This window comes from Brachycentrus maculatus, unplaced genomic scaffold (assembly GCF_059751285.1).
Source record: "Brachycentrus maculatus isolate JH-2025_06_01 unplaced genomic scaffold, ASM5975128v1 h1tg000438l, whole genome shotgun sequence".
NCBI lineage: Eukaryota > Metazoa > Arthropoda > Insecta > Trichoptera > Brachycentridae > Brachycentrus > Brachycentrus maculatus.
This window is the reverse complement of record NW_028281186.1, coordinates 407,897-430,345: the sequence shown is the minus strand read 5'-3', so window position 1 is coordinate 430,345 and position 22,449 is coordinate 407,897. Positions and strand designations below refer to the sequence as shown.

Below are 22,449 nucleotides of genomic sequence, written 5' to 3'. Positions count from 1 at the left end.
GAAAAAGAGGTATATTTTTAACTTAATAATTATCCGCTACATTATTCCCACGCGAATAATTGAGTAGTAATTTGTATGCAGATGTTACTAAAAGCGTGATGAATTAAAAACAGAAATATGCACTTTAAGAAATTGAAGTTGTTTCAACATTATCCGAACATAATGCTGATCGGCTTTTTTCGTACTGTTCCAGAAATTATAGGTTGGATTGAAACATGAAGGGTGGAAATGTGGGGTAGGGTAAACTAAACTATGTCGGTTATATATCGCTAATTTCGTGATAGTTTTCATTTTCGTTAAGACACAGATCACAAAAATTGGTTTGTTTTTAAATGAGTAACAAACTCAGCATCTGATATGTTACATTATATGGAATATATATTATATAATATTTTCATTAATTGATTCGCCAGTATTGAACATATATTCGAGTGTTTGATAGCAAAATTGAAATAACCGTCGAAACCATCGTCCATGCGTGGTGTTTTTACACAATTATATTTTCTAAATTATTTAAAATATTATAACATAACACTATGGGAAAAGTTCATTTAAGTTTTAGAGTTAATAATTTGTTTTGAATCGTACGCTCATTTGTATCAATTTTAAGCACGAAGAGTAAAATATATATTTTTTTAAATATATCATGGAGTTAAGAATATTTTTAATGCAGAAATCTCATTATCAGAAATCAAAGTTGAGGAAATTAGATATTTTTTAATCACTTCCTTTTCACGCATTCCTCATTTACAGAAATTTATGGATGTTGGCGGGTACCATTCATTGAAATAAGTTAAGAAAAAACTAAATTACTTATATGTAAGTATATAGTATATGTATATATTTTGCCTCTTAATTTTATTGCAATCACTACAATGTGTATATTTATATTGCGTGTGTATTGTATGTATTGTTGTATATATTTTACATATGGTATTCGAATAGCACAAGTGTCGAAATTTGACTAAAAATAGTACCCAAATAATAGCGAAAAATGTCTCGAAGCTGCCAATATTCAAGGTATTACAAAAAAAAAACACAAGTAAAAGGTTGTCGTTTCTTTTACATCTGACATCAACCTTGGTGTTCCGTGTTACTAGCCGTGTACTGTGTACCATGTACCTTGTACTTGGGTACAGGCACACAATATAGGTACGTTCAATAATAATGGAGGAATGAGACTTACGACTAATCGTTTGTTCGTTTGGCATTGTTTTTCATCTTATTCTATACTACCGAATTAATTTATGTATTTCGTGATAGCTGTTTCGCCTTGCGACGGCATCGTCAAACTGCGTAGGATGCGCTCTTTGCACCCGTCATTTTAGCTATCAACATAACACAATGGCATGCTGATTAATTGAGTGTCCATCAATGTGGTGATTTGGCGCGAATTTACGTTAATACTACAGTCGAAAATAAACACAAATTGAAAAACCTAAACGAAGACAATTTTAATTAAGACGGGTGCCTATCTACAAAGAAAGCACAATAAAAAAAATTAATGCAACGCGCAAAACTGTTAATCTGCAAACAGGAAGTGTTGATATCCGTTATGCAGAACATATCCATATCCTATAAAAATGGCACATTTGATTCACAGTTTGCTAATCACGTCGTAGAAAATAAACATAAAATCTTTGTAGGTACCATACATAATTATCGAATACCTTTTTATATTGAAAAATATGGTTATAGATAACACGCGTTTAATGATTTCTGTCGAACAAATTCTACTAAGACGATATATTAAAATTGGCATATATTGTTACACCAATGTCGAAAAAGATGGTAATAGATAACACGCGTTTAATGATTTCAGTCGAACAAATTCTACTAAGACGATATATTAAAATTGGCATATATTGTTACACCAATGTCGAAAAAGGTGGTAATAGATAACACGCGTTTAATGATTTCTGTCGAACAATATCTACTAAGACGATATATTAAAATTGGCATATATTGTTACACCAATGTCGAAAAAGGTGGTAATAGATAACACGCGTTTAATGATTTCTGTCGAACAAATTCTACTAAGACGATATATTTAAATTGGCATATATTGTTACACCAATGTCATAGTATTGTGATGAACACATTTAAACACCTAAATCCTACAGTTGATGAGCGAGCTATGACAGATCGTGCATAGTACTCGCATAATCGGGCGATTCCGATGAATTTAATTGGCCGATAATGGCTCATCTTGGCCATGCTCGGCGTACATTTCCGTCTTCCCACCGCACTGGCGTACTCCGTACGCGATACGTGACGCTCTACGCTATAGCGGCGGAGGAAGGTCACACTGCGCCAACTTGAGAACTTGGACTGTGGTCAGAGTTGCAAGGCGAACTCAAATGTAAAGGTCCGCTGTATGATAGCATCGAGAATACGAGATACCGTCGGATTGATCGTTAACATTGTTTACGGCCCAGCATTCGTCATTCGCTTGTCTGCTCACGCCCGATTTATTTTAAGAATGTATACTTATTGGATATTTTTTTGTTTTACTTAGAATATTTACAGATTTTTTGAAACTCCTTTCTTTCAATTTTTTTTTCAAAACTATATAATTGTTAAGAAGAAAAACGGTAAAACAAATTTATGAGGCGAATGTAATTGGAAAAAGGAGCAGAGGAAGACCGAGAAAAACTTGGCACGATCAGGTATGCCAAATACTTGAAAGCGGTCAGGTTAGGAGTCGAAACAATCGGCGGGTGTGTATGAGGAGATGCATGAACGTGGAAGAGGCGAGTAATGTTTGCAAAAACAGAATGGTGTGACGTTCTATTCTCTCTGCCTACCCCTGAGGGGAAGCGGCGTGATGGTTAGTTAGTTTTTTTTTAACTTATTTTTTCAATGCAAAAACGGTGTTTTAAGCAAAAATTCAATTACGTAAAATGTTACCTGGACTTACAGAAAACTAAGTTGCGACTTGACGAATGCTGGGCCTTAATCCGATCAGACGTGTATGATATATGGTAACCGTAATATAACGTATGCTGTATAGGAAGGTACAATACGTCGTCACGTCAATGCTATCGAGCTCGGTTCTGATCGAATCAAGAACGTAGTAAATGAACGAACAAATGCGGAAATGTTGCATCTCATTACTGTGTAGCTACAACCATTGACGAGAACATTGTCGCTCCTTCTGAGGAGTGAATAAACAGTATACATAATACACGCATCATAGTCCGCGGGCGGTAGCTCTGTCACTGTTGCACGGTACTGCATCTTGTTCTATCGCTCATTGATTGTTACATTTATCTCTTTCTTTCGATACGGCCGTCCCTCCCGTGCGGCTAGCGCACCTCGCGAATTAACCTTGCCGCGATTAACGAATTACCGCTCACGCTCGCTATAGTGTGTAGTGGCGCTGCTAATTGCGGTTCTCTGGCTTCGCTCGTCCTAACATTTCTCGATATTGGCACGCGGATCTAATTTCGGAACCGAGAAGCCGATCTAGAATTCCGATAGGTCGAAGATGAGCAATGGCGTGAAACGTCATCCACTCCAGCGGCGGATTCCGGAAAGGCCATACGCAACTATGCGAAACAATAGGTTCGAAATATTAACGTCTACTGCGGAACAAAGTATGGTGAACCAATCATAAATGGCATTGTCAAGGGTCCTTGAACAATTTAAATATGTATAAAAATAAAAACAGAAAAAAAATGCGCTATGTGTAAATTCAAAGATTGCGATCTTGAGATAACCTCCAAACACTATCATACGCTAAATTTTTCTAAAAAATATACGAATACACAACGTCGTGTTTGTACAAATAATATTAAATCTAATATTTATTCAAGGATAACTAGATAGCAAATGAGTCGATCATTAACAGATAAAAAAAAAACGTACAATTCAAACAAATAAATATCGAGACGAACGGAAGGTGTATGATATAATCGTACCAAGTGAGTACAACATGTTCATAGTTGATATAATATAATCAAATCGATAAAACTAACTCGCAAATACATAAATTAAAACATCGATAGAGTAAAACGACTTGAAACAAACAGTACAATGAAAAAAATTGATACGTGAATCGAAGGTGATTCAATAAATTATACAAGAATATTGTACTTCATTTTGGGTATGCGACAAACATGATCACACCACGGTAGTAATCTGTGGCAAACAGCGAACCGTCTCATTGAATAGTGACAGGTGACGTCTTGGGATGATTTGATATCTCATTTCCTCGTGGGACAGTGCCGATTGGCGATCGCTGAGTGTACAGTTTACAACGTAGACGCATTTTGACTACGCTAGAAACATGATCACACCACGGTAGTAATATGTAGCAAATAGAAGTCTCATTGAACGCTGACGACAGGCGACGTCTCGGGACGATTTGATATCGCACTTCCTCGTGGGGCAGCGCCGATTGGCGACCGCTGAGCGTACGGTTTGCGGCGCACACGGCACACGGCACACGGCCCAAGGTGGCCGTGACGTACTTCGCCTTCACGAGTCCGTAAAGGTTAATTTAAAAGTTTGCTCTCGCGATTGTTAGCTTTTGTTTGTCAATGGAGGCTTTCATGGTCGAGCGCCGCGTTACTTCTGGTATCACGTGACGCGAGACTTAACTTTCTTACTTTAACTCGATGGTTACTTTATTTAACCTCACAAATACTGGTTACAATCACTCTAAAACGCGGAGTTAAATTTTAAAAGTTAGTCAGAGTCAAAAGTGCACTTAAATATTTCGTTGACTGACTTTTTTCAACCTGTGCACGAATTCTAGTTTTACAATTATGTATTAGGTTGTTGATAAACTGGGTTTATTAAAAGATTTTGCGCAATGCAGTATCCTTCTAAAAATAAAGATAATGATGTTATTCTTTCGATGATATACAATTTAAGATATGTAAGTCTGAAATTAAGTAAAAAATATTTTTTTAAAAAAAGGACAACGTAAGTTTTGGTCATAAAAGTATGTACTTTTGAGAGAGCGATGGTAGTTATGCAGTGAAGACATGGTTTTTAAAAATCCTTTCCGCTAATTTGTACTTAATTTTTTTTACCAAGAACTTGCAGGTTTTAGCTGTTATTAGTGAGAAGATTAGTGCTGCCACTAAGCAACTCTAGAGCAAAAAAATATTTTTTTTTATACCCAAAGCAAAACAAACAAAAAAACAACCAAAAAATACAGTCGTCAAGATTCTGTCAACCTCAAAATCATACACCAAGGCCTGATCGCATACAAAACCGATACTATGTATGATCTTGAAGAAAATCAAGGATGTTATCAAATTATGGGAAAGTTGCAGTTACTATTTTTTGTAACTAGTAACAGAACTGAGAATTCGAAATAAAGATTTATAGAGATTTGATTGTCATAATATGTTTCCTTGTAAATCGAAGTTTTATTAAATGTAAAAAAAATGTAGGCCGAGTTACTATAAAAAAAATCATCATAGCCGTCAAAAAATAATAGTCAACACAAAATGGATAACATATCGCTCACTCCTTTCAAGAACGTCATAAATCAAAAAACTTGATTTTTCAGGAGAACGTTTTTAAAGTTCAAACATAAAATACAATGTATTAAAAATAAATATCAAGCAACTTATTCAACTTTTTACTGTGCAACAGATCTTTTTAGATAAAACCTGAATATTTTTTCTCCATTAGAAAAATATTTAGTATATTTAAAAAAATAATTAAACAATACCTTTTCTTCAAAATGCAAAAACAACACTTTCTGCCCTGTAGCGGGTAAGTATTAAGTTAAAAATATGCCTCTTTTGCTGGGATAAAGTACATTTTCTGGGCATTACGAAAACATGCACAACTCAAAATTGACAATTTTTGATTTATGACGTTCTTGAAAGGAGTGAGCGAATATGAAATGAGTCCACGTGCGAAAAACACAAAATAATTTACTAACAACTGAAAATATAAAACACTTACAGCTTTAATCTTAATACAAAGATTTTCTGTCGAGAAATACGCGTTATATATAATATATATTATCACATACTTAATGATATCATTCATTAACCTTATCCTGCTCTCTAAATAATGCACTGACGCATTTTATGATATTGACATCACATACAGGTAAATGGGAACTACATAGATAAATGGGCCTTTTGCTTTGAATATACTCGTCAGCAATACGATCAGCAATTGTAGGGAACTATTTATGAAAATAATTGTAAGCATACGATTATTAGGTTACTTAATAACACACACTCAAGGTGACTATAATTATTTATTTATATATAATATATACCTACTTATTATTGGTACAGTGATGTTACTTCCTGTTAAACAATGGTATACAGTAGAATACTACTTAGTGACATAATGGCGATGTATTTTTTTTTATTACCTTGAAAGGTTTCTGTTCGAGATTACAGAAATTTTAATATAATTTCACATTCCACAAACGGTCGAGGCCTGATAAAACCGAAGATAACTCATAGCCACAAAATTTTGACAAGTACCTAACTAAAACATATCGACTCATGGTCACATCGCGGTCGAGGTGAAAAACTTAATTTTTTTATAACCGCGTAAATAAGTAAATTTAAGATTTCAAACCCATCGATGTAATTTTAAAAAAATGTTTAAATCACTAGAATTTCGATATTGACAACATAAAAATATACGCAGATGTACTAGCAGGTACTGGCACAGTCGAAACACTAATTTTGACATTTGAATCACTCGCAGTGGAAATTTGAAATAAAAACATCACTCACATGCGTAAACCGCCTCGTCCGTTGGCAAGTCGACTCAATTTCACCTGCCTGATAAATTCGGCGCTTTCGCGCACCACATTATTCATTCGACAATCGCGGGTCGACTGGCTATCGGTGGAAAACGGATCGACTGCGGCGGAGAGTCGCGCGTCCACCACACTCGACGGCTACGTGGAAATGAATTTTAATACACGAGTGTTTTATTGCTCGCCCACAGTACCTACTGATCCGCGTCGCGACGCGCGGCCCGCGGAATGGGACGTGTCTGGCCACCGAGTAGCCGGGGAAGTGCATCGCCTCCGCGCCGACTGCTGCAACCTGACTATTGAAACTGCCTTTTTACTAATTGCCGGAGTATTCTGTCAGCGCGCGGAGTCTCGCTGAGGTACCGGCGAATGAGATCGCTAGATGAATTGCGACAGTGGCGTTGCGTCACCTGTGTCGAGTGTGCAGTGCGTGGAGTTTGGAGAGTAGAGAGCTGCTGCGTGTGGAAAATGTAATACTTAGTAAATGCTTAAACTTGAGATGAAACATCTATGAATTTTTTATGTAGAAAGATCCCAGGACTTCCCAGAGCTACCAATGTTCACCACTTGTCTATCATTGAACATCTATATTGGATTAATTTTTGAAACGTGTATATACGCAATGGTGATGGGTTCCTTACACATGCTAGTTCTTAGTTCATAGACTTGGAAGAATGGGTGATTGTAGCGCCATCAGTTGATAAATTTGCGAAGATACATAGCTTACTCCGTTTATTCAATGTTTAACTACTGATGTTTGATAACGGTCAGAATGGCGAACGTTAAACAAGTGTATAAGTGATCACTTGAGCCAGCCCAATGCCAGATTGTAATCCCTGGGATGCACAGACTTCAATTTCCCTTCATAAAAACGGTAGAAATGTCATCTCAAATTGAGACAACTATAATATTGATAGCTCATCCGTAGGGTGAATAATCCAGGGTCTGAATAAATAATACTAAAATTGTTGACACTCGTAGAACCTAGTCGAGCACTTTTCGAGTTGTTGGAGGTACACGGTGGTAAGGAATGCGATTCCACATCCGCGAAGCCCGGAGTAAGGGCAGCGGTAGAAGTTGGCCAGCGACTAGGCCCATATGCACAGAAGCCTCGGTTGGGATCGCTCGGGTCATCGCGCACGCGTTGTCTTCCGGAACCGACAGTTAACCTTCAGGCAGGAGAGGTTGAGCGAGCTAATCACCTTGTAGCAAACAACGCAACATGCCACATGGCCAGCTGCGTGCTATGCGCGGATAGAATACCACCGCACTGCGCGCCGTGGACTGTTGAATGAATAATATAAATACATAATACCCAACCTACCGAGAACTTATACTGGATGATGTGATATTGCAAGGAGTGAATTTCCTACCCGCACCATTTAAAGCGTTAGGCTTACACGCCACTATATTTCAAAGTATCTATAAGAGCTGTGTATTCTAGACGAATTGGTTGATAGACATCTCACGCTTCAATCGGCTACAACTGCCAAGGGTAAAATGATATTACCAGCTCGCAACCAGAACACTAAATTTGGCGAGCGTGACTTTGCTGTTGCAGACTGATGGCATAGAATGCTCTTCCACCGGTAGTTAGAAACAGTGAGAGTGACATGATGTTTAGAAAAAAAAACTAAAAACCCATTTTTTTGCTAAATCATTTCCACAGTCTCCTTTTCCCCAATTAAATCACAGTGAAGCTCCTTTGAGGTAGTGTTTTACGAAAATGGCGCTATTTAAATTATCAAAAAATTATCATTATTGTGATTATACAAACGCAATAGCTATTAAATTAAGAATTAAAAATACCTCATTATCTTACTTACTAACGTAAACAAGATAAACGCTTACTTATTTATATAAAAAAAGTTTTTTTTTTTTAAAAACGACGTTTTAAAAAGTGAGTATTTAGTTTTCATATTACTTATATGTACAACATTTTGAGTGTGTCCTAATACTTGTTCACAAATCTGGATCATTTCCAATTACAGGAATTATTTTGGTGTCTGTCAATAATGGGTAGAATTGGTGAATGTTACACGTGTGTAAAGTGATCACTTAAACTAGCCTATGACGGTCGTCAGCCCCGCAAATGCCCAGACTTCCATATTATTCTTCATCTTTGAATAAATAATTACTTAAATGTATTATTATTAGTATAAGTTCATTTTGAAGATCCCTAAAATATCTTAAAAACACGTGCAAGGTTTGCAACCTTCAAAGAATATTCGACAAAACTTCAGCAATATAAAATTTTGCTAAAAATAATAATTCATCACCGGCAACGTCAAATAATTTATTATATCAATGAGCTGTCCTCGAAATGTAATGTTATATTGCTTCATAAAATCTTACGAGGGTAAGAATGTAGTTGAAAATGAGATTGCACGGCCAATAGAAGAATTACGACATTCAAAGAAGCGTGTAATAAAACAATAAATCAAAGCATATTGTGACAAACTAACAAGTCCTTTCCTTTTCCAAAGTTCTTACAAATTTCTTTTTTTATGACGGTAAACAGAGCCAAATATGCTGTCGGAATGAAACAAAATCATGTTTAGAGAAAAATGATGTAAAGAATAGAGACCATTCTTTGAAATAATATACGCCGAGTTAAAATATTGGATTAAATTGATTAATTAATTAAATTAAATTGGATTAAATATTGGATTATCGGAAAAAGAAGCAGAGGACGACCGAGGAAAACTTGGCACAATCAGGTATGTCAAATACTTGAAAGCGGCCGGGTCAGGAGTCGTAATAATCGTCGGGTATGTATGAGGAGATGCATGAATGTTGAAGAGGCAAAGAATGTTTGCAAAGACAGAGTGGTGTGGCGTTCGATTCTCTCTGCCTACCCCTGCGGGGAAGCGGCGTGATGGTTAGTTAGTTAGTTAGTTAGTTTAAAATATTGGAAGATTGTGCAAGTATATTGAAAGGCAATTAAAAATGGCACTTATTCGATATTTCTGGTTGAACTGTTCTCATGGTTGATTTTTACTCTTTGATTAAAAGTTTTAAAAAAATATTTTACAAAACTGATGACAGAAAATATACTGAAAACTATTTTAGAGAAAATAAAATACTCAAGATTTTGCTAACGATTCATATAAAAAGCTCTTTTGGCAACTATACGCGATGTTTGAAATATATTCAATTTGCTGATCACAAACCGAGCAAATGTAGAATTCACACAAATAGATATAATAAAATTAAAAAGAAAACATAAATACGTCTGTAATCGTTACAACTAAAATTATTTGACTTTCGTATAATTATTTTGGTGTACGACGTGTATAATAGGCAGTATATTCACAACACACAAAACGACCGCTAAAAGTAGAGAAGAGAAGTATCACGATTCGGTGAGAGGAATTAGGAATTAGAAATCAGACTACGTCAACTTTACTTAATAAAAGTAACTTGGAATTTATACGACAAATTAATGGGTATGATGTTCAGACTTGTGGAATAGATAGAGCTACAGATAGTAGAGGCAAGGAGCATGTTTTGAATACAGGATACTTTAAAATGTGAAATTCAAAGAGAGTACTGCCAGATGTAATGAATTATAGCGTCAGGTATTATTTTTATTCATGTTATTCTTCAATATGAAAAAATCAAGCTGCTAAGAAAATAAACACTGTAAAACTGAAATTTTAAAGAGAATCTCAACGTATAAATAAATATCAATTTTTGAGGAGAAATAAAACTCAAATTGTTTTACAAATTTCCCCAGGAATAGCTCGTAAAAATAGCGGCTAAAAATAAAAATTCGTATTCTTGGGATAATAAGATATTCGTAAAAATAAATAAAAAGTTGATCGCGAAAATGCCACAGTCCACGCAAAGAAGCCTTACCAAAACAACAACAAAAGTTGAGAAAACTTTCTTCTTCCCGCGGTTAACGTTTGATGTTCACAATTGGGCTGGGGTGGTGTAGTGACTGAAGAAGCGGGTACATGACGCTTGCATAATGCGTACAGAATACTAAATGTGTATACCGCGGGAGGATACCACGTGCAGGTCGCATGGGGCATCGCCCTTACGATGATGAGTCAAGGTACGTGGTACATACTTCGTGGAGATAGGCGCAGCGAAGCAACGCGGACCACGAAGCCAAGTCGAACGAAGAGATCAGATATTTCTTCACACAAAAAAGTCTAACATATGTAAGTAACGTACGCAGATCATATTAGTAATAATAATAATAAATTTAGATAATTTATATTGCGCCATTTTCGTAAAATACTACCTCAAAGGCACTTCACTGTGAATGAATTGGGGAAAAGAAAAGAGATAAAATGATTTAGCAAACAAATGCGTTTTTAGTTTTTTTTTTCTAAAGATCATATCACTCTCACTATTTCTAACTATTAGTGGAAGCGCATTCCGTGCAATCGGTCCACAACAGCAAAATCATGCTCGCCAAATTTAGTGCACTGGTTACAACCAGGTAAGATCGCTTTGCCCATAGCAGTTGTTGTAGCCGACAGAAGCGTGATAAGTCTATCAACCAATTCGTCTAGAATACACTGCTCTTTTCGATACTCTGGAGCCATATTATAACTAATGGAGTCATAGTGATTTATTTGGTATTGAGAAAATACATAAAACGAAGGAAAAGATTGCTTGAAAGAAGTCCATAGCAAAATAATTTTCTATACGCTTTATATCACGCTTTCAATACGAATCTTCTGGAAAATTAACAAATAAAAAAAACGTAAATAACCATACTGTATTTACAAAGTAATAATTTAAACATCCCATATAACTTCAAAACCAATCAAAGTACGGGGTAGGCAAGTATAAAACGATGTAAAACATGAAAGCATAGTGGAAAAATCAACGGGCTAAAGAATGTGATATAACGAAGTCGCTGAGCGACATCATTAGAGTTGAAAGAATAATCTGAAATATTGTTAATTATCGTGGCCCGAAGGCCGCGCGAAGCACCAAGTACACTGGACTGGTCTTTGTGTACGCTCATCCAGCGGCGATTTCACAAGTCGGAGATCACTTTCGTTTTTTACGGGCGTCGCCTCCTGCGCACCGCTCTTAGCGCGTATTCGTACAGCCAGTGCCTCGCCGCTGACCGGCTGTTGAACTTGGCGACCGAGGCGATACGATCGCCATTAGAGAACTGGAGATGAAGCAACAATAGGGTATTATCACTCGGGAGGAATATCTAATTTAACATCTTCTTCATCTTCAAACCCATCCGCACCCTATGGTGTATGGGGCACTGCATCATATAAACGCAGTGTTATCTTGGTCATTAACAAATGAAGGAAAGGTGATCAGCCCTCCGCTTCAGGTACCAGTCCAGGGTAATATTGAATAAATATTAGACTGAAAATCACTCATATTTATTTGACCCCCCTGGGAATCGAACCCGGGACCTCCAGCACGGTAGCTGAGCGTGCTGACCATTACACTATAAAGGCGGACAAATTTAACATACTCAACATATAAAGGATTGTGTGTTGATACAGCCGATATAAACAAAATTTGCAAAATTCGCCTTCGTAAAAACGTTGCCGTCACAGAAACGAAGTCACACTACTATTACAGCTCTATAAAGCAGATACATAAAGGGATACGCCCCATAACACACCCGATGACGTAAAATTTGATGACGTATAGCGGTGTCCGTTTTTCGTTTTATTCAAATATCTAAAGTTTAAACCTTCATATCTCCCTTACTTCTCTACAGATTTTAATAAGAATATTACGGATAATCTTGTGATTTTTCATATTAATTTATTAGCCAATAATAACACATCATGAGAATGATCCATTTGCTAGGAATTCCGGCGATAACAGCGCGGGCGACGTGTGAAGTCGAAAACTATCGAGGATACCCAAGGACATCAAGTTAGAAAAGGCAATGTACTAACTAATATACTGCGGAATTCGGCATATCAAGATGGAACAGGCGAGAAGGATATATATTTGATAGTAAAATTTAATTTCACATAAAGAGTTCGACCAAAGACGACACGTGTAACCTCAGGCGATGACCATTATTTTCTTGTTGTAGGCAAACTTTGGCTGGGAAACTATGCCTTGGGTCATCGGACTGTAAACTGTAACGTCACAATTCGCCTTATTAGTTATGCCCTTCACGATGTATCGTTTCCGATACATAGTCACGGATAGTACTTTTTCTCTCGTGTGAGTGTTGGAAAAATAAAAGTATGAGTTAAAATAAAAGGCTATTTCATTATAATCTCGAAGATCGAAGAAATGAAATCAGTTGATACGCGTGTAATGTTACCGATAATATATAGTATGTTACAAAATATTCTTATACGAATCAAAATGGAATTATTTTCGACTCGAGAGATGTGAAAAGCATTATGTACGTATCACACACATTTTTAATAAGAAATCAATATTTTCAGAGCAAAGAATACTGTAATATAACATAGAAATTTAATATTACGAACGTCTCGTACAGACGAAACAACTTATGGGAGGAAAGTATGGATGTGTTGGGCATTTACAGGGCTTAAGACCAATCATTGGCTGGATTTCGTAATCACGTTATACACTTGTGTAAGTAAATTACTTATGTAAACTTACAAGTAAAATCAAGAATTCATACATCCAAATAATTCAGAATCATTGAATTGAAAACATGAAATTATAGTAACCTACTAGAGTAAACCCACTCATAATGAAGAAGAGGTTGTGAAACGTTTAAAGCTGGAACCTAAGTAGGAACATGATAAGCAGTGTTGCATAAGCTAGATTTCAAAGTCACCTAGACGTTAGGTAATTCCAACAAAATCACTTGCATGCATTCGCATACAAGTTAGAAACGACATCTAGCGATGTTCATGTTACGTAAATTAGTAGAGACCCTTTTTACTGTATGTGACATCCTTTCCGAATTTAACGAATACATACTAGGAGAGGCCTGAAACATTATTTTAAATTTTTATAGGTCTTATTTTGAGCGGTATATTTGTTTTAATAATTTCTAAATAATGTAGATGGTATCTCGATTCAAATAACCGAAGCAAGATTTTAGATGCACACGGTCAGGTAAATGCACCTCGACACGTGGTTTTAGGCAATGGCTGCGAGAAGTGAGGACAACGACCCGAGTGTTGCAAGAGAACCAACAGAATTAGCGTAGCTCATCGGCGCACGAGGTCCCTTCTCACTTCCCGTGCTCGAATTGGGAAGAGAATGTAGAGATCGGGCGACCAGAAGATTAGGCAGACACATATAATAGAAGAATATAGGAAATAGAGTTCAAAGAAACATATTTCGTCTACCCCACACCACTCACGTAAAAGACATTTTTAATTTAAGTTTTACTTAGTAAATACCATTATTTCTTAAAATCTACTGTGACACGTGTTTCGATACATTCATTTTCGTATAGATTTTAAGAAATAGTGGTATTTACTTAGAAAACCTTAAATTAAAAATGGATAGTTTTACCTCAGAGTGACTGCCGAATATATTAATGAAAAAATAATACACATTTATTTGGGCACTAACATAATACATTTTGAGACTACAAATATAATGCTTCGACTCACAGTAACACCAAACCGATTTTTAACTGAGAAATTCATCATTATAATACACGAGGACATAATAAAATACACGTGGAGCCGACAAATACAACTAAGTTTGGAAAAAGGTCCTGACAATATATTGTCTATATCCAAATTAACCAGCTGCGTGACATTTATAAAATAAAAACCAATCAGGGATCCAAAATAAATGAACTTAAAAAATACTTCATGTAAATATATTTGTGTTCGTGATTAATTCTATTTTCTCTTTACTATACCCGTTTAATGTTTTATATTTTGTCCTGAGTTAGTTTTTTTATGTGTTTCAGTCTTGTTTACACCTTAATCCTATGTCCCAAAATGAGAAATGGAAATTACTTACCGGGAATGTTATATGACCTTATGTATGTAATATATTTTAAAAATAAAGAAATATCATTAACGGACAACGTACATGCATACTTTCTACTCTACTTCAGTTTTACCTGTGAAACTGATATGTATTTAGAAAGTAATATGAACGTCTCATGCGTGTTTTTTTTCCTTCATATGTCACGTCGATTTGATTATTAATTACAATGCAGAGAAATTGAAGGAAAATTTAATTTGTAGCATTTTAAACATTTATATTATAGGTGTCTAAACTTGAGATCAAGCATGTATCGTTTGTATACGGAAGGAGATGAAAGTCTGAGCATTCCGGGGCTTACGATATGGTATTTTGCTGGCTTAAATTATCGCTTTATACACTGATATATCATCCGTATTGTGAGTAATCTGTTCAAAATCTGATGATATTCTTATTACATTACAAAGGCAGGCATACGTCAATGAAAAAAATATGAAAGAATGAACTAATTAACTAACCACCACACTGCAGGTGTAGTCAGAGAGAGTAGAACGCCATACCAATCTATCTTTGCAAACAATCTTCGCCTCTTCCATATTCATGCATCTCCTCTTACATACTCGCCGATTATTCGTGACCACTTTCAAGTACATATTTGAAATACTTGATCATGTCAAGTTTTCCTCGGATTTCCTCAGCGTCCATTTCCGACTACATTTGCCTCATCAATTTGTTTTACTATCCTTCCCTCACTCATTCGTTCCACATGTCCAATCCATCTCGACACACCTTTCTTAAGTTTATCGATAATGCTTATCTCAGTCTTTCATTCATTCTATATTTCACCATTCGAACATCTAGCATACATCGTTTTGCTGCAAATTCGTCTGAGAGATCGCATTTTGACTGCATTCAGTCTACTTTCATCCTTCTTTAGCCAACTCCATGCTTAACTTCCATACATTAGGTTGGGTATCAGGAATCCATTGTGTACTGCCATTTTGGCTTTTGCTGTTAGACTTTTATTTTCTACAACAAAATTCAGTGCACCATTCACTCCGTTCCCAATTAATGAAATAAAAAACTGAAAAAAAAAACTAAAAGCAGATATAAAATTTGGCACCCTCGTTATATCTGATAAGCACAAGTCATAATTGCACGGATCTTGTATCTCGGCATGTGTGAGCTGCCAAACGAAGGAGATAATGGCACAAAAATGACCTCATATGAAAATATCAGATAAGATAAAATCCAATGTCTCATATTTTCATGTCCAATTATTATTCGACTAGGCGAAACTCGATCAACAGAAATGTATTTAGCGCAAAAAAATAGAGAAATGTACCTACGACAAGTGCATGGCGTTGCGAACAAGTGGGTCGTGATTTGATATCTACTATAAAAATCTAGTATAAGTTAGATAACTATCTAACTATACTAATACTACAGGGTGGCACAAAATCAATCACCTTATCTGAAAATTTTATAATTTTTGCAAATCGTCGTACGTCAATCATATTTGCGTTATTTATAAACTAGATAGCAGTAGTATACAAACAGATTGATAAAACGGGGAAAAATGAATATGAATACTGGCGGTCTGAAGAAGAATATAGAAGTCTGGGGATTTACAGGGCCTACGGCGGTCATAGACTGGTTTAAGTGATCCCTTTACATGTCAATCATGGGTAGAATTGGTAAATTTTACACGTGCGTATATGACCACTTAAACCAGCCTATGACGGTCGTAAATGCCCAGACTTCCATATTCATGATGTCTTCTTCATCTATGGTGAGATGTCAAATAAATAACTTTACTTCTATTTATTTTTATTTTGTAATATCCCTACATGCGGTTAGAATAAACCGACATATTTAACTAGCGACTTCTTGACCCCTATTCGCAATAATTAACAACTAATATGCGTAAACAACAAACTTGTTGACATAAATATTTGATTTAAGTCGTAATACTTCAACAATAGCCATCGAACATCATGCCATCAATATAGCCTTGGGGATTTTGCTCATTTTCATTGCGTAATTATCACGAGTAATAATAAGCAGGTAGATAGATACCTGCCGAAAGGGTTGGTAATGGAGAATGGAGTAATAGAAGGTGAGATGCAGAGAAAAGAGAGGCAAAAGAGAAAGCAACTGCGATGGGAATTTCATTACAAACAAAAGTCAATACGAGAAGCTTTTCACTTCGAAAGCAAACAAGAGTCGAACCACATAAATAACTACGCGAAAGCCCGTAGAAACAAATAAAAATATCGATATTACAGAGAACTTTTACTCGGATAAAATGAGAAAGGGAATTCTAAAAAAAACATAAACGAAAAAATGATTATGCTTAGAAAACATTTTGAAGACACTGTGTATTATTTGATAACATTTTTATCTACATAATAAAGTAGAAAAAAACTATGGTAAAATGTGTTTTAACAAATAAAAATATCGATATTACAGAGAACTTTTACTCAGATAGAATGATAAAGGGAATTCTAAAAAAAACATGAACGAAAAAATCATTAGGTTTAGAAAACATCTTGAAGACACTATGTATTATTTGATAAGATTTTTATCTACATAATAAAGTAGAAAAAACTATGATATATAGTTGTTTTGACAAATAAAAATATCGATATTACAGAGAACTTTTACTTAGAAATAATGAAAAAGGGAAATCATATAAAAAAACATGGACGAAAAAATGATCAGGTTTAGAAAACATTTCTAAAATACTGTGTATTTTTTTATTGTAAGATTTTTATCTACATAATAAAGAGGATAAAAAATATAGTACCTATATATGCAGTTGTTTTACAATAACTTATTACCAATTGGCTACTGAAAATATGATATTACATCGTTTAGAAATAAATGGTCTTCGATTATTTTTCACAATGATAAAATATACAAAGTTCAATTTATTTGACAAAAATGTACTATCATTTTTCTGCAAGGCATAGACATCCTATTCTGCAAGGCACAATTCCGTGAAAAGGGCTTAAAATTGGAATTGGAGGGTGCGGGACTTTAAATGAAGTTGTAAGTAGAAAAAGTATTACAATCTAAATGGATTATTGTTGGCATAAAAGGGATTTTTCGTTGTGATAATGTTCTTGCAAGAAATGTACATATGTTTTCTTATTTGATTTGTACTGCTCGGTATTGGAATAATTAATTTCCAACGCGAATCGAACTGGCGGTTACGAATATGTATATGTATGTAAAAACGTGGTAATAATATAATGGATACAGAAAAAATGTTGTATAATCCGGTTCGCGATTTTTATTGAGCGGAACCTTGAAAGCTCCGAAACATGAAGCGTCTATTTTTCGATTTTTAAATATAATCCTGTGTAATTTGTGCCGGTTGCTATCGTGACATAATGTCGTGTGACCTTAGCTTTAGTTGCTTAGCGTGTGTGTGCGTGTAGTTGTATGTTATTTGTTGTGAATATGTGTATGTGTGCTCACTAAGCAATGAAATTCGCGCACCCTTCAGTTCAGATTTTTAGTGATTTTCGGAGCATAGGTGAAGACTGGGATAGTTGATATTCGTTTGAAAATGCCATGACTAGGTAAAACAATTGTCGCAATGTTTTTATTATATTTAAAGAAAAATACAATGTAGTAAGCTCAAAAAAATCAGTGTTTGATTTAACATTTAATACATAAATTAAAATGGAGTTCTACAAATTAAACTTAAAATCTATAAATAAAAATATATATATTGGAATTGGCGTAAATTTGAAAGTGCGCTAATTTCGACGACTCGTGAGTGTATGTGTGAGGCGGTGCGGTGTGCGGTGCGGTGCGGTATGCGGTGCGGTGTGCGGTGTGCGGTGACGCGATCCGGCGGCCTCGAGCCCCGTCCAAGGAAAAATATTATCAAATATTTTATAATCTGCAAACCGTGTACAATGACATATCGTCGGCTTAATCCGCATTGTGTCTAACTCCATCTGGGCACACCGTATAAAAAATAAAAGCATTATTATCGAACGTAATTATCATTATTAATTATTATTACCGGTATGCGGAAGGATCTAAGACCATTGCATATATACAGTTTCAAGAATTACTGTAATATGGATGGTGAATAACGGGCAGGATGATGAACGTTACACAGAGTGATCACTTAAGCCAGCCAAATGCCAGGTCGTAAGCCCTGGGACTTCCATTATCTTTCATAAAAAAAAGGAAAAATGATACTGGTTTCATATCAAGCTCAGACACCTTTGGAATTATCGATACCAAAAACTATTAAGAATTATTGTAGATTGTACACAACAAACACACACGCACATATCGCTCACTCCTTTCAACAACGTCATATATCAAAAATCATCGATTTTCAGTTGTGCATGTTTTCGAAATGCCCAGAAAATGTGCTATATCCCAGCAAAAGCGGCATATTTCTAACTCAATATTTACCCGCTACAGGGCAGAAAGTGTTGTTTTTGCATTTTGAAGAAAAGGTATTATTTACTTATTTTTTTAAATATACTTAATATTTTTCAAATGGAGAAAAAACCTTCAGGTTTTACCTAAAAAGATCTGTTGCAAAGTAAAAAGTTCAATAAGTGGCTTGATATTTAATTTTAATACATTGTATTATATTTTTAAACTTTAAAAACGTTCTCCTGAAAAATCAAGTTTTTTGATTTATGACGTTCTTGAAAGGAGTGAACGATATATATATATATATATAATATATATATATATATATATATATATATATATATATATATATATATATATATATATATATATATATATATATATATATATATATATATATATATATATATATATATATATATATATATATGTATATATATACATATATATATATGTAACAATAAAAACAAGTCAATCCAATCAGTCAAAAATTGATCAAACAAGAAATTTAAAATGCGACGTTGAAAGAAAATAAACTTGAACTCTATATGTTAGTAAACGCTGATTATGGACATTTTATAAATAAATTAACATTATCACAAATGCCCAGGACCTTGATAGTTACATTACATCGTAATTCAATACCTTTGTATTATTTGGTTATTGTTATCGTAGTTTCCAAATAGAAACATATGAACGATACGCGTACAATGTACATATTTGAAAAATATATACTCTACAACGAAAACACAAGACAAATGAACACGTCCTACGATCTACATAACCCCTCCTCGACGGTGTAACCTCTTTTGATCACAAGGTGTGCAAATTAACCAGTTTTTCACGTGACTTCAGAGAAAAATAAGAATCATGAATAATTAGTTTAGGGATAACATATTGACAAAAAACACCAAACTATGCATGCTATAATCTTTGGACGAAAAGGTACGGGCTAAAAACGAAGGCAATAAATTGTAAATATTATTAGACATTGCTAAGAATGAAGAATGTTTGCAAAGACAGAGTGGTGTGGTGTTCGATTCTCTCTGCCTACCCCCTTGGGGAAGCGGCGTGATAGTTAGTTTATTATTCTATAACGAATTCAGATACATAATTTGAAGTTCTGAATGCTCTTTAAAGTTATATGGGAATCATTTTGATCGATACAGTCTGGACGAATTCAGGTAAGAAATATCGAAAGTCTACTCGTTTATTCATGAAAGCCTCTAAGTATAGTGTGTGAATGCGTAGGTAAGGGACGGATTTAGGGCTTTGTGCAGAAGGGAGAGATATTGTGTAGACAGGGTCACATTGGGTCGGTTAGACGGTTAGACGACCGTTCCACGGTGCACTCCGTCCGTCTGCCTTCTGCGGGCCGCTGGGGTGACCGTGCTAACCTTCACAGTGCAGGGGACACCCAAATATAGCGACGTAATTCTGCACTTACTCACCTATATCAATCACCGTTTAACAGGTATCGGGGATTCAAAGAAATATCGTACATTTAAAAAAATCAATAAAAAGTTATATTTATTTATTTGTTTATTGGAAAACCAACAGAATATTTATAAATATAACAAGATTTATTTTAAATTTCAATTATAGGTTTCAACTTTAAAATAATCTAAAAGCTGTCGTGTAAATAAGTATAACTATACAAAAAGTACTAAAATGAAACATTAAATTAATGCTGAAATTCAAGATCGGAATTATCTTACTTTTTTTTTCTTGGATATTTTTTGCTGATGCTTTGTGGCACATTTCATAAATTTCATTAACAAAAAAATTAAACTCATATTTTGATTATAAACCGCCTACTCATTATGAATATTTCTCAGTTTTAAGTTTAATACATATCCATCAATGAAGGTGGCAAGGTGCTTGTCCAATCCGGTTGAAAAAAAGTACCAAAAATAAAAGTGGTTAAAAGCAAAGTTTTAGTTTTATTTTATAAATCTTATTTTTTAAATTCTATATCGCTAAATAAAGACAATATGAACCTTGGATGATTTAGATTTCTCCCGAGTATATAGTTTCCATTTTAGATCAAATTCATGGCAATAATGATGAAAACAAAAGCCGTTCTCCTGTTAAATCTATCCAAACACAAATACGACAGTCAGTTAGGAGAGCGACGATTTATTCCATAATTTGAATACTTATATAATTTTTTTAATTAAACAAAAACAACTGTGTTGAATGTACACAGAATGTGGTCAGAGAATTCGGCGTAAATATTATTCATAATGTGACCTTTTATTTCAAACACATACCACGAGAGGAGTGTGATGTATCAAAATTAAAAAGCTGTCAGAAACTATGAACTACTGATAACGACCTTATCACTCTATTCGCGCAATGAACCTATTTCTCAAATTAATTTCGATGCATTATCGCTTCGCGGTAGATTTAACCAAGAAATTAGAACGTGTTTGACATGAATTATGAAAAGTTCATAAATATGTTTGTAATAACACCGAAAAGTATCAACATAATATTATTTTAAAAATGAATCACATTTCAACACTCAAACAAAATAAGCAATCATTCCAGCGACCTCGCCGAAATCGAATCAATACACGCAAAATAAACACATATGGCACTGAAAAAAGGTAATACGTTTTGGCAAATATAATAGGCAAGTATTCACAGGGAAGGCGCAGTCATTTTGTGAGACCTGTGTCAATTAAAATGATTTCAATTTATTGGAACAGTTGGTAACCCTAGTGACAAGGACGATGCGGTTATTTCAGGCAGTATTAGTGACGAAGGAGGTCGACAAGGGTACGGATTATCAATCGAGTATTTGAAACAGACAACAGCATAATAATTCCATACCAACTTGATCAATAAACAGACAGAGATTCACACAGGTATTTATTCATTAGGTATGAGAGAGAGAGAGAGACACACAATTATTTAAGAGAAATCTTCCACAATTAAATTTCAACTTTGATACTCCATAGCACAGCTCTTTGAGATACTCTGGAGACGTAGTGCATTGGTTTATACATAAGCAGACAGAGTTTATACTCTACCCCTTTCGAGAAAGCGTAACCAGTACAGTTGGTGAAGTAGTGACTGAATTTAGAAATTCCAGAAAATCAGTCTTGCTGCAGCAGCGTTTAATACTAATTGCAGTTGAGTCATTTTAAAGTCAACACAAAATATACTTTTATATGAACTAACGTCTTCGATTTTACTTTGCAATTGTGATATTTAGTGATGTTTTAAAAAATTATTTAATGTGATATGTAATATAAACACAAATTCAGTTTTTAAAGTAAATAAATAAATAAAACCATGTGCTTAAACAGAGAAAATTACTTGTTGTTTTATTTTACAAAATAGGTAAAATTAATAGGATGCACAACTCTTCGACCTACTTTATGAAT

General features: G+C 34.8%; 1 protein-coding gene across 5 annotated transcripts in view; it reads right to left on the bottom strand.

Annotated features, from left to right (window-relative positions):
* rdx (BTB/POZ and MATH domain-containing protein rdx) overlaps nucleotides 1-22,449 on the bottom strand; it is a 226,889-nt gene that overhangs the window by 31,529 nt on the left and 172,911 nt on the right. Inside the window, exon 1 of one of the 5 annotated variants that reach the window (XM_088271363.1) lies at nucleotides 6,729-6,907. The exons of the other annotated variants lie outside the window; for them this stretch is intronic. Within the exon in view, the coding sequence (XP_088127489.1) occupies nucleotides 6,729-6,814 (86 nt within the window). The 5' untranslated portion in view covers nucleotides 6,815-6,907. Of the gene's footprint in view, nucleotides 1-6,728; nucleotides 6,908-22,449 lie in introns of those variants that run through there. 5 annotated transcript variants of the gene reach the window in all.